The sequence below is a fragment of the Papaver somniferum genome, chromosome 5 (genome assembly GCF_003573695.1).
Source record: "Papaver somniferum cultivar HN1 chromosome 5, ASM357369v1, whole genome shotgun sequence".
Taxonomy (NCBI): Eukaryota; Viridiplantae; Streptophyta; class Magnoliopsida; order Ranunculales; family Papaveraceae; genus Papaver; species Papaver somniferum.
Window position 1 is genome coordinate 74,518,542 of NC_039362.1, and position 13,065 is coordinate 74,531,606.

The 13,065-nt window shown below is 37.4% G+C and overlaps 1 protein-coding gene across 1 annotated transcript; it reads left to right on the forward strand.

Moving 5' to 3' along the window:
• Window positions 1-948: 948 nt before the first annotated feature.
• On the forward strand, window positions 949-11,143 carry LOC113281932 (importin-9-like). The gene is made up of 33 exons (XM_026530834.1): window positions 949-1,396; window positions 1,616-1,677; window positions 1,806-1,898; window positions 2,102-2,273; window positions 2,538-2,653; window positions 3,024-3,110; window positions 3,194-3,310; window positions 3,415-3,475; window positions 3,590-3,732; window positions 4,346-4,393; window positions 4,485-4,553; window positions 4,962-5,037; window positions 5,345-5,472; window positions 5,684-5,743; window positions 5,857-5,926; window positions 6,021-6,085; window positions 6,170-6,231; window positions 6,313-6,436; window positions 6,521-6,578; window positions 6,708-6,820; window positions 7,072-7,149; window positions 7,256-7,318; window positions 8,070-8,165; window positions 8,299-8,408; window positions 8,579-8,768; window positions 8,891-9,005; window positions 9,397-9,509; window positions 9,580-9,654; window positions 10,063-10,128; window positions 10,216-10,347; window positions 10,480-10,539; window positions 10,621-10,701; window positions 10,793-11,143. The coding sequence occupies exons 1-33, from the start codon at window positions 1,273-1,275 to the stop codon at window positions 10,850-10,852; spliced, it is 3,087 nt and encodes a 1,028-aa protein (XP_026386619.1). The 5' UTR covers window positions 949-1,272; the 3' UTR covers window positions 10,853-11,143.
• The last annotated feature ends 1,922 nt before the right edge of the window (window positions 11,144-13,065 follow it).

Sequence of the window (13,065 nt, forward strand, 5' to 3'; positions counted from 1 at the left end):
TTTTTTTCGGTCGTCGAATAAAAATCAACCATTGAACCGTGCAATAGGAAGTTATTATAGTACCCCTTTGGGTTTTAATAGTTGGTAAGATATCAAATTTTGTTTTTCGTCCCTCCGTGTCCAACTCGTGATTATGATGTTTAGTGCAAATTAGTCCTTTTATGAAGGATTTTAGTGAAGAAGATTTTTTTTAATGGTAAAAGCACGATGAAAACACCATATGTTAAATTACATCGATTATTTCGATCAATTACTTTGTACTTTTGTTGCAATACAATTCTTATGCTTTACTTTTACACTTTTATATTCCATGATATATTTGAACTACCCTGTTTCCATTATTCAATACTCCCTCCGTCCCACTATTAAGTGACCTAGTTCAAGTTTGTCCAATTTTTAAGGCAAACAAGGGAAAAGAGTATATTTAAGCATTTTTTACAATTATACCCTTATGCATAATAACTAGTGAAATTTTGAAATGATTTATCTCTCAAACTACACCACGGACGTTCGCAAATTTCATACCATCGAAAAACATTTTAAAACACCTACGTCACTAATATAAACATGCCTATCAAATTATGCATATTTCTTATAGTCAACTAAAGGATAATTTTAGAAATATCTCCTTATTTAGTGATATAGGTCACTTAATGATGGGACAACATCAAAAAATAAATAAGTCACTTAATAACGGGACAAATGAAGTATATAAGATTATGTTTGGTTGGAGCTAATTCAACAAAATTAGTCATCTTTATATGGATATAACGAATTTTAAATCATCTGATTACAAGTTTATTTCCATAAAATTTTGAGTCCATCATAAAAAAAGAGATATTTTAACTAGAATTTCATGTATAGTCTTTCCTTGCCTCCCGCATAATGCTGCTTCCACGGAATATATTTTCCATGAAACTGTTCTTGATTAAAAAAAAATCATTAAAAGAGAGAGACACGAAGAAGATCTTGTCCGCCGTGACCAAGTAGCATAAGTGTGTGTGGTGGACTCGACACTGTGGGGGTACTGGGGCATGTTTACAGAGCGTCAACTGGACCTCTCCAACCCACTCTCGTCCCCTCAGACACTGATAAAACCCTAAAACCCCCTTTCAAAACTCCTCTTCCATTACCTTACCGAAGGAGCGCCAAATGAGCTTCATTTTCGACTCTTTGTCTAAACCCTAATATCCAAAGCTGTCTGCAGATTAAACAAAACAGAAACTATTTGAATTATTGAAATTTCTAGGGTTTAATTTTTGTTTTTCATTCATGGCGTACACCGTTGATCAAGATCAGCAGTGGCTACTTAATTGCTTAACTGCAACACTTGATACAAATCATGAAGTCCGATCATTTGCTGAAACTTCTTTGAATCAAGCATCTTCACAACCAGGTTCACTTTGCTGAACTTTCCCATTATATATATCTTTGATTGCTTGAATGAATCCCAAATAAAAGTATTTTTTTTTTGTGACAATCCTAACTAGGTCTTACTGAATTTTGATCGAGGTTAGTCGTAGCTGGTGTTTGTTTTCTTACGTTTTTCTTTTTTCACTTTAGTGATTGTGGATTTGGAACTGACTAATCTGAAAATGCTTGTGTTTTTGTGAAGGTTTTGGAAGTGCATTATCGAAAGTGGCAATAAATCGGGAGCTGCCATGGGGAATGCGTCAGATATCCTTTTTTGTTTGTGTTATTTTTTTCCTAAAATGAAGAAAGGAAAGGATCAGAATTGCTTCTAGTTAGATTTGTTATATGTGGAAGAAGTTTTGTTTTTTTGTAAAACTTAAACATGTTTTTACCTAGCTGCAGTCTTATTAAAGCAATTTATTAAAAAGCATTGGCAAGAAGATGATGAGAATTTCGAATATCCTGTTGTTCAGCGCGAAGAAAAGGTTTTTATCTGTGCTTTTGAAAGCTTATTCAGTTTGATCTCCTGTTTGTGTAAAGCATTGTAGGTATTGGCATTATATGGCTGTCATTTACTTTGAATATCTGAAGTTGATATTCCAACTTCCAAGTGGATGTATATATTTCATTTCGGAACTCACCTTTTGACTATTATTTTATATGGATTCTGATAATGTTATGATGCCAGGCAGTTATACGCAATCTTCTTCTACCCTCATTGGACGATCCTCATGGGAAGGTATGCACAGCAGTTGGCATGGCTGTAGCGTCCATTGCACAGTATGATTGGCCTGAAGATTGGCCCGATCTATTGCCAGTTTTGTTGAAGCTGATGAATGACCAAACAAATATTAGTGGTGGTAAGTTCTTTTTGACGTGGTTTATGAATTGCGCTACATTTTTTTTAATGGCTTTAAGAGGACATAGGCTAGCTGATTATGCTGTACTTGGTGAGCTAGAAGGCTAAATAATGGGAGGGCCAATTCCGGCGCTTGTATGACAACAACTTTGTAACTGATTTACGCTTGCTGTCTCATGTGGAGAGTGCATTTCTGCTAATGAGTGGCTGAGGTTCCCACACACTAAAATGTGAATACAGTAATCGAATTGATCTGTTTGTGCAGTACGTGGAGCTTTGAGGTGCTTGGCACTTGTTGCTGGTGACTTGGATGATACAACGGTGCCATCTCTGGTGCCTGTTTTATTTCCTTGTCTGTACACGATCATATCCTCTTCACAGGTTCGCATATAAAAACATTTTAACTACTCAAACTGTTTTCGTGAAATATAAACATATGTAGAGTACTTCATGGAAAACCAAGTGCTGCTTGTCGGGGCACTTTGCACCCCCTCCCCTTTCCCGTCAAGCCAACCTACTCGTCCAGAATCTTTATCCGTGGGAAATTCTGAGGTTTTCTTGCCCAGATATCATGATATCGTCTATAAACAACTTTGTTGAATAATATTACCAAATATGACATTTCTTACATTTAGAGCAACAAATTTGAAAACCAACTCTTTTCCCAATGTCAATCGTGATTATTCTACAGATGCCTCTTCTCTCTTATTGTTTTTTTTTTCTTAATATAATTTATTCACTTGTCATGTAGATCTATGACAAAGTTTTGCGCGTTAGAGCTCTTTCAATTGTTTACTCCTGCATTTCTGTGCTTGGATCAATGAGCGGTGTATATAAGGTATAGTTGTTGACATGTGTTTGTGGTTACTGGTTACCTGTTATGTGCCAGTTCACATAAACTAAACTTATATTATTCTCCAGACAGAAACCAGCGAACTGGTGATGTCTATGATCAAACCATGGATAGATCAGTTCTGCATCATCTTACAGGCTCCAGTGCAGTTCGAAGATCCCGATGATTGGAGCATCAGGACAGAGGTAGATCTTCTGTTCTTATTGTGTAGTTACGTTAAATTACATTTTATTTAAAGAATGCCATTTTTTTAGTAAATCATCTGAGATTCAGGGTTTTCTCTTGTCAGGCATTGAAGTGTTTGAGCCAGTTCGTTCAGAATTTCCCAACCATGGAGGCAGAATTTGCAGGTATTTCTGCTGTCTGAATATTTTGATGGAGGTAGTATTGAAGTACTCCGTTTAGTTTTTGTTTTTCCGGTTTAACTGTTTTTATAATGTTCTTTGGATTGTGTATTATTGCAGTTATTGCAGGGCCTTTGTGGCAGACATTTGTATCATCTCTTAAAGTATATGAGATATCTTTCATTCAAGCCACACATGATTCTTACGAGGGATTATATGATTCAGATGGTGAAGATAAAAGTCTCGAGTCATTTGTCATTCAGGTACAAACTACAATTTCACATGTTTTCTTGCACTAAATTGAGAAGTTCTTTTGCGGACACCAAGTATTTCCTGTAGATTTAGTAACCCAATGTGGCATATTAACTTTGCTGGTTGACATTAGTCTAATGCGGATTGATATTCATAAGACTTCAGATATGAGAGGCGTTAACCTTCTTTAAGAACCATAAGCTTTTTGTTTTAATCTTGTACTTCTGGTTGTTTGTATTGGGTCGTCGCTCAAATCGTCTATTTGGGGAGATTATTAGAAGAGAATTTGTCTCGCAACTCTTACTGTTAGATCATCATGAATTCATGACTTCCTTTTATTTAAGAAAATATAAATAGAAACTTTTCCTTAGATATTTGACGTGTTCTGGCCTCCTCTACATGCGCATAGTAGCATTGAACGGTAGCCAATCATTCATACCCTCTATTTTTTTGAGAATTAGTTTTATGCAAGTATATTTGGTTCTCTATCATGTCATGAATTATCTGAAATTGGTTGCTCAACTCTTGAGGTGTTTGTAAAAAACTATTTTCATGTTCTCAGCATTCTGGTCAGGCTTACGACCAAGAGATCTCATCTCCATTTCTTATGTTCTGTTTTCACAGTTATTTGAGTTTTTGTTGACTATCATGGGTAGCTCCAGACTGGCAAAAGTAAGATTCTTCCTTTCTTCATTCTTGCTATGTTTGATTGACTCACTCAGAAGCTTTTACTGAACTTGTTGAAAGTTAATTATTCATGTAGGTCATAACGTGGAATGTCAAAGAGTTGGTCTATTATACCATTGCCTTTTTACAGATGACAGATCAACAGGTGATTTCTGCAGATTCTTATATTTCATGAAATATGCCATGTATTTAAATTTTAATTGAAGATACAGACATACAGTTCCTGTAAATCTTGGAATCTCAAACTTTACTCACTTCCAGGTTGTACGAAATCATGTCTATGATCAACTATCATGTTTTCAACTGAGAGGAGAGGAGAGGCTCATTACACAAATAATTATATTTTCTCCATAAGTAACCGAGCCTGAGAGCTAGTTCACCTCTTAATTGTGTGACCAGATTTCCCCTGCTACAGTTAGGGGCCTTGCCTGTAGTTTTAGTCTAAAGATCAAGATTCTACTATTTAAGTGATCCGCTGCTGACCGTAGCTTGTCTTGAACCTCGCTTGAATTTAATTTTCTTGTTTGTTTTGCTCACTTGTAACGGTCCGCAGGTTGATACTTGGACTTACGATGCGAACCAGTATGTTGCTGATGAGGAAGATTCTACATACAGTTGCCGTGTTTCAGGTAATTCTAAGCTTTTATCGTTGGTTCGAGGCTATAGATTTTTGATAGTACTCTGTAGATCTACCCACCTACGCATGTACTGACACTGGCAGTTCATTGTTTATTCTGTAAAAACAAATTTTGATGAGGGTAACAATATTTTAGCAACGTACCTGTGAATGCTATCATCCTTATGCCTGGTCTTGTGTGGGACTTCCAACTGTGCCTCGTTTCTGATATATAATTTGCAGTTACCGTTAATCCAATGAAGCCACAAAGGTGTACCTCATCCTTTGCGTTATTATAATACGCTGCTTTGATCTTCTAGGAATTCTTCTGCTGGATGAGATAGTTGGTTCTTCTGGAGAAGGACTTGAAGCGATGGTGATTGCTGCTAAGGAACGATTTAGTGAGTCTCAACAAGAGAAAGCAGCTGGTTCTGCAGTCTGGTGGCGAGTGAGTGAAAATTGAAAATTCTGTAAAAAATTTATAAGAAATTTCAGGAATAACTAACGCAACACGTCTTTCATATTCTTTTAAAATTCTATATAAGAAACTTTGGAATTAATAACGCAGCGCGTGTTTCTATTTTGGATTTCATGAACTAAGTATGCCTGACTACCTTAATCTCGTTGGACCACAAATATAAATGTTCTGTTTTGTGCAGAAGCGGGAAGCAACCATTTTTGCTTTAGCTTGTCTTTCAGAACCTTTGCTTGAAGTCCAGGTTTTGCCTCTTTTTTGTCCCTGTATTCGAAATCAGTCTGCAATTGCATAACTTGCGTTTTCTGGTACTTCAGTTCGGACCTTCTTAATGTTGATTAATAATCTCTTTTACAGGATTCCGCGTCAAACAGATTAGGCTTAGAAAGTCTCTTGGTTCAGATGCTCACTGAAGATATGGGAACAGGTGCTGTTAGGTGGTTTGAGATCTAGTAATTTAGTATGTGACTGCTGTTTTGGGTTTAACTGTGTGGTTTCATGTTTTTTTTTGTTATTTGCAGGAGTACATGAATATCCCTTCCTTCACGCACGCGCATTTTCAGCTGCTACTAAGTTCTCTTCCGCGGTATATACGAAATGTTTTCTTCTTTCTTCCGTATACATTGCGTTCCTGCAAATTCTGCAAGTAACATTCTTATTCACTCTGCAGATCACCCCGAGGGTCAGTGAACAGTTCCTTTGTGCTGCTATTACGACGGTTGGTTTAGATGTGTAAGCTTTGAATCTCATCATGTCAACCTTTTCTGATCTAACTATGAAACCAATATTTATCCGAAAGTTTTGATTTGGCAGCCCCCCACCCGTGAAGATAGGTGCTTGTCGTGCACTTTCCCAGCTCTTACCAGAAGCAGAAAAAAGTGTACTTGAGCCTCACATGATGAATTTATTTTCATCATTGATGGAGCTACTTAAGCATGTACGTATCTTTCTTTAAACTTATCTTTTACAGTTTGCTGCCTCTATATGAAGCTGAACAATTAGATTTAATTGTGTTTCTCAGGCTTCCGATGAAACATTACACTTAGTACTTGAAACACTGCAAGCAGCAGTGACAGCAGGTATGCGTCTTCTGAGTTTTACGCTTGTCGTATCCTTGAAGATCTGTTCTTTAGATTATGTACCTTTTACATTTTTTTTTCTGGCTTTATGCTAAAAGAATTCCCTGTTTTACTTTTTCAATGTGGTAGGTCATGAAAAATTGGTGTCAATAGAGCCCATTATCTCTCCCATGATTCTTAACATGTGGGCTTTGCACGTTTCGGATCCATTCATAAGTATTGACGCTGTTGAGGTTTTGGAGGTACGGATTTTAACAGTGTTGTAAATTGTTAGTATGTTTATAATTTATATGCAGGCACCATTCTTGTTGAATGTTTCTACTGGATCTCTGTGATACTTTATAGTTCATACGCATAGAAGAGTCAATATTATGCAAATATTGATTCTGTTAAGTGCCGAGTAGTGGGAAGTGTATACACAATCAGGATTTAAGCCTTAACTACTGGATATTGCAGTAAAGGTTGTCTTATTTTTTCTTCCTTTTCTTTCCAGTCAGTAAAAAGTGCTCCTGGATGTATGCGACCTGTTGTTTCTCGAGTTCTACCTTCCATCGGACCTATTCTTGAAAAGGTAATGATTGTAAGAGATTTGGGTTCTGTTTATGCATTTGCAATTGTTAATCATTTCATCTCATGACATGTGTATGATTCTGATAAATCTTGATCTCATGTATCAGTCCCAGCAGCAACCTGATGGATTAGTAGCTGGTTCCTTGGATCTTATAACTATGCTATTGAAGGCAAGTTTCTCAACCCTTGGGACCAATGATCCTTATATATTGTTGATACCAGAGTGTCCCAGCCTTTCAAAGCACTACTAAACTCCAGGATTATGCGCTACTCTTGTATGCTACTGCATGCATGCTATGTATTTATGTCATAAGGTGGTCGCCAGGTGGCCAAGGGGGACTAGCACGGTAGCACCTAGAAGGATGAGTCGAGGGACTAGTAATCACAATTAGGAGTTCAAATATTTATATACTTGAAGCTAAAATGTCTTCATTTGGTTTTTCCTAAGCAATACCTTTATGTTGCCTCAATATTTGCTTCTTCATTGCATCGTTATATGTCACCTCTTCCTTCTCACCCCATTCCAGAAGGAGTGTTTTGATAAAACAGATAAACCCCTAATGTTTAGTTGTTTGGGTTAGGCCGTTACGAATTAACTTCAAAACTGTTTTCTACTGTCGCCTTCTGGCCGGGGCTTAGTCATCCCCGTCCATTAGTCGCTGGGCGCTCAAAAATTTCGGGCGGCCTAGCCCTCAACTAGTCAGGACTAGCGGGCCTTTAACCACAGTATGAATGGGGGAATCTCTCTAGAGTTTGGGCGCTCAAAAATTTCGGGCGGCCTAGCCCTCAACTAGTCAGGACTAGCGGGATTTTAACCACAATATGAATGGGGGAATCTCCCTAGAGTTGCCTTGAACGATGAATCTTGTCTAGTGTTTGATTCTATATGCTATATTAATGATGGTTTTCTCTATGTTGCAGAATGCCCCTATTGATGTTGTGAAAGCCGTGTATGATGTTTGTTTCAGACATGTTATAAGGATAATTCTTCAAAGTGATGATAACAGTGAGATGCAGGTGGACTTGTTATATCAAGATTATGCTCCTTTTTCTTGATTGTGCTTTTTTGAGTCTCAGTTGTCAAAAATGCTTCAGCCTCTACAATTTAGCATAATCTTTTGTTTGGCATGTTTTCTTCTATCAATCCCAGAATGCAACCGAATGTTTGGCTGCTTTTGTGTCTGGGGGTAGACAAGAAATGCTTGCTTGGGGTGGTGATCCAGGATCTACTATGAAAAGTCTACTTGATGCAGCTTCTAGGTAAATTAGCAATATAATTTAAAATGTGTATTTAATATTAAGGAATTGATATATTATGCGGGTATTCTGTGCGTGTTAAGTGTTTTATTAGTAATTGTCTGTTTATGCCTGGGTGGTCCCCCACCTACTATATCCGTATGGATGCTGATTGTTGGACAATATGAACACAGGCTTCTGGACCCTGATATGGAAAGTTCTGGATCACTTTTTGTCGGTAGCTACATTTTACAGCTTATATTGCATTTGCCTTCACATATGGCTCAACACATTAGAGACCTCATAGCCGCTCTTGTTAGGCGTATGAAAACTTGTCAAATATCAGGATTGAAAAGCTCACTTCTACTTATTTTCGCGAGATTGGTAATTCTTATTCTTTTTTTCCTTTTGTGCTAAGAATAGCCTGATCTTTTGCTTTCTTATTACACTAGCGAAGCAGCACTTGAATAACTTTTATTGATAATTCTACTCCCGTCTTTTTGCAGGTTCATTTGAGTGGCCCGAACGTTGAGCAGTTCATTGATTTATTGATTACATTGCCAGCTGAAGGCCATGACCACTGCCTTGCTTATGTGATGTCAGAATGGACTAAGCTTCAAGGTGAAGATACACAATGCAATTCTCCTCGTTATTTGCAGTTACATCCAGAATATAATACATGGTTTAACCAGATAATTGTGCAAATAGCATGAAAAATCAATATTTAGTTATTAGCATCCTCTTCCCTAAAGAGAGAGCAGGTTGCGGCAAGGCGCCTACAAACCACCTACTCAGTTTCAGAGTAGATAACTAGATGTCCTTTTCTTACATTACAGGATGCAATATATGCATGCGTTCTGAGAATCATTTCAAACATTTTACCAATATTTCGACTTTTCAAACATGTAACTTTGATTATAAAGGGTTCAGAGACTTCTCCTTTTACTTAGAAATTTGTTCTACTATGAAATCAGTGGTATATTTCATCTAATATTCCTTAAATTGGGTGCAGGGGAAATTCAGGGGTCTTACCAGATTAAAGTTACGATGACTGCCTTGGCTCTACTGCTCTCCACAAGACACGCTGAGTTGGCAAAAATACAAGTTCAAGGCTATCTCATTAAGGTTTGTACGTGTTAACAACGGATCACATTATACTTTGAATAAAACAAAAACTTATGCTTCTAATGATCAGACTGCAGGAATAACCACCCGTTCAAAAGCTAAAGTGGCTCCAGATCAATGGACAGTGATGTCACTTCCAGCAAAGGTATGTTGGCCACAGTCCATACCTACTTGATCCCAGGACAAGATTTCCAATCTTATGATGGAAACCAATCTGTTTCTCTTGCTGGTGAACTCCGGCAATTTCAGAAAGCTTTCAAGGTCATAAAGTATTCAAACTTTGAAAAATGAGAGCATCTTCTTACTCATAAGATCCGAGTTAGTTGGATCAGGGGTTGGTGTTAGTCCACTTGCAAAAGTTGATGAAACATAGCCTAACCTTTTTGAATAACTGCTCTGAATTTCGTTTATTCTCTAGTGCTTTCAGTTAGATGAACATGGTTTTGTATTATGTTATGTACCATTTTGAATCTGGCTCTTAGAATTCAAAAGCCAAGTTCCAAATTAGCTTGTGGTTGAGTTCTTAATGGTATAAATAATTTCTTGGGAACAGATTGTTTCTTTGCTGGCAGATATGCTGATTGAAATTCAAGAGCAAGCTTTGTCTGGCAACGATGAGGTAGTTATTGTGTCTAATTACCTGCTTATTTATCTGGCGTGTTGGATAACTTCACTAACTGCCCTTTTATCTAACTTATCATTGCAGGATAGTGACTGGGAAGAAGTTCAAGATCAGGATGGCCTGGTAGACCAAGATCAGTTGTACTCAGTTGGCACAACTGTTGGTGGCAAGCCGACTAATGAGCAACTTGATGCAATGTCAAAGGCATTTAACGAGGTTTGTGAAGATCAATTCTAAGCTGATTTTGTTTCCTTAAGAACACGCGCAAATTGGAGTGGAGTCACCTCTCCTGTTTTTGGAGTTTCTAAAGTTAACATTGTCTTTCTTGTTTCAAATATCAATTGTAAGAACGCCGATGATGATGGTTATGAAGACGATGTTCTGATCCGATCGGACCCTCTTAATGAGGTACTTTGCAGCAACTTTATCTAGTTTACGTTCTCACTGCATGTTTAAGTTTTCTTAAAATTGTGATGTTGCTTGTTACAGATAAATCTGGCTGGTTACATCTCGGATTTCTTATTGAAGTTTATTGAAACTGAAGGGATTCTATTTGAACATCTTTTCCGGGTATGCACACATAAATTTTCATGTTATCAAATGCTTGTGTTCCTAGATAGCTTAAAATTAACCCATATTTGTTGTTCAAATGAAATCACAGAGCCTCACACCTGCTCAGCAGAAGGCAATTCAAGCTGTACATAATCGAGCTAGAGCTTGACCACTATATGTGAAACCTTTTGGTGAGGTGTAAAAGATAATCTTTCCTCCGATAGTGTTTGAGTTTGTCAATTTAAAAGGCCTTTCACCCCTTTGTGCAGGGTGAATTTTGTCAGTTTTTTCCCTTTATTTATAGCAACTTCAGGAATAGAATTCTTTTGTATATTGTGTGTTACTCTATTACAAAGCTGGTTCCAGTTTTCAAGGGAGCCTGTATTTCAGTTAATCGAAGTGATATGAAGTGGAAAAACTTAGTTCTTCTTCGGAGTCAAAAGTTTTGTTTTTAAGTGTCCGATAATAGAGTTAAGCCAAGATCCAAGACACTTGGTAGTTATAGCAAGAGGTCTGGGTTCAAATCCCACTGGAAACATTGTAAATATGCCCACATTAATTTTGATGAGCATATTAATGATCTCAGCTCACAGGGCTTGTCCCCGCTGAAGATGTTGCAAAAATTAACTGCGACTACTGGTGACTTTCATTCTAGTGCAGCAGTCATGGCAAATGCATCCGCTAGTTTTCAAGTAATAACAAATGAGATGCTAATGATATGGCTCACTGGCTCACAAACTCGCAGAGCGTGAACAAATTTTTCTTTCATTTCTTTTGTTCTAAAATCTGTATGGATAACGGTTACCGACTAACCTTGGTCCTACCGTCCTAGTCTAGACCATTTCCCTAGGCATGTCATTATTGGAAATCTGGAATTTAAAATGAATTTTGGAAGAATTACATAGTAACCCACAAGAATCCACGATTGTGATCTTTCTCGATCTTAGTACAATCAATCTTGTCGAACCATTGTTTGACTCTCCAAAAAATAATGGAACTCAGTTCACTTTCTCCTGTCGGTTCGGGTCCTATTTCTCTCTTAATGGGTTGTAGGGTGACACTTGGAAAATACGCGCAGACATGTGGTGCTCCACGGCGGTCACAGGAGTACTATGAAATGAAAATGCAAATGACGCCAAAATGATGCGCTAAAAAACAAGAGTTATAAGTACGGATCTGTATAGCTGACTGGCATTGAATGAACGGTTGGCTATTTTGGTCATTAAACGCTTTAGTTGCCCTTCTTTGTTTCTCAAGCCTAGTTAGTATTTGCGAATCATTCGCGAATTTTTCCGTATCACGAATTTTACCGTCTTATTCGCGTACGTTTGCAACTCCGAACCCAAGTCGCGTATTATGTGGCATTCCCGGATTATTCGCGAACCGTTCACGAATTTTACGTATTCCGAATGATATGTCCGCTTAATTCGCCATAAATTCTTTAGCTTTTACTTTTCAAAGATTCCACTTTTTGGGCTTTACTGCCTTCCGAGCATACACGACCGAATATTAGACGTGTTGTAATTTTTATGAAACAAAAACGACTGAAGAGATTTGAAGGTGAAGGTGAGAGAGATCTCAAACTCACTAACCAAGCATCTAAACCACCATACGACGTCCTCTTGGATAACTAATGTTGTATATATTATTAATATCATCATATTAAGTTTATTTTTTCTTTAAATAACTCACACATATGCATAAAAATTGGTCTATGACCTTATAAATACAAATTATTTGTTATATATAGATACCGAATTTTCAGAGCCGAACTCACATTTATAAATCGAATTATACACGTACGTATGCCGTTCCGAATTACTGACGAATCACGTCCCGTTGACCGAATTTTGGACCGAATCTGGATTTTACAAAACCGTATAATACTCGTACGTTTGCCGTTCCGTACGTTTACCGCATCCCGAATTGCTAACTAGGTTCTCAAGTACACGCTGTGTGTGTCTGACTGGTATTAAAGTCGCTCTTGAAGTAGTGTTGCATTGCTAAAAACAGTGAAGAAGGAAGTTTAATGGCGGCATCACTTGTACCAGCAGCAGCAGCTTCGATTCATACTTCTCAGCAGACAAAGCTGAAACAAAAACCAAGTAATCTATCTTCCTTTTCGAGTTCATTGGTTTCATTGATTTTGGACTTCAGCTATATGTTAATCTTGTTGGTGTTTCATTTAGTTCCTCATTGAAATTTGAGCTTCTAATTTTCTCTAGGGTGTCATGTTCAGTATAAGAATCAGTCTAAATTTCTTTTCAAAGTATTTTTCATAACCCCAAAGGTTGAAATAACAGTTTTTATTATTGGTGATCTCATTTGGTAGGTGGTGAGCAGCAATGGATGGGAAGATTTCCACCTAACAAAAAGTTGAAT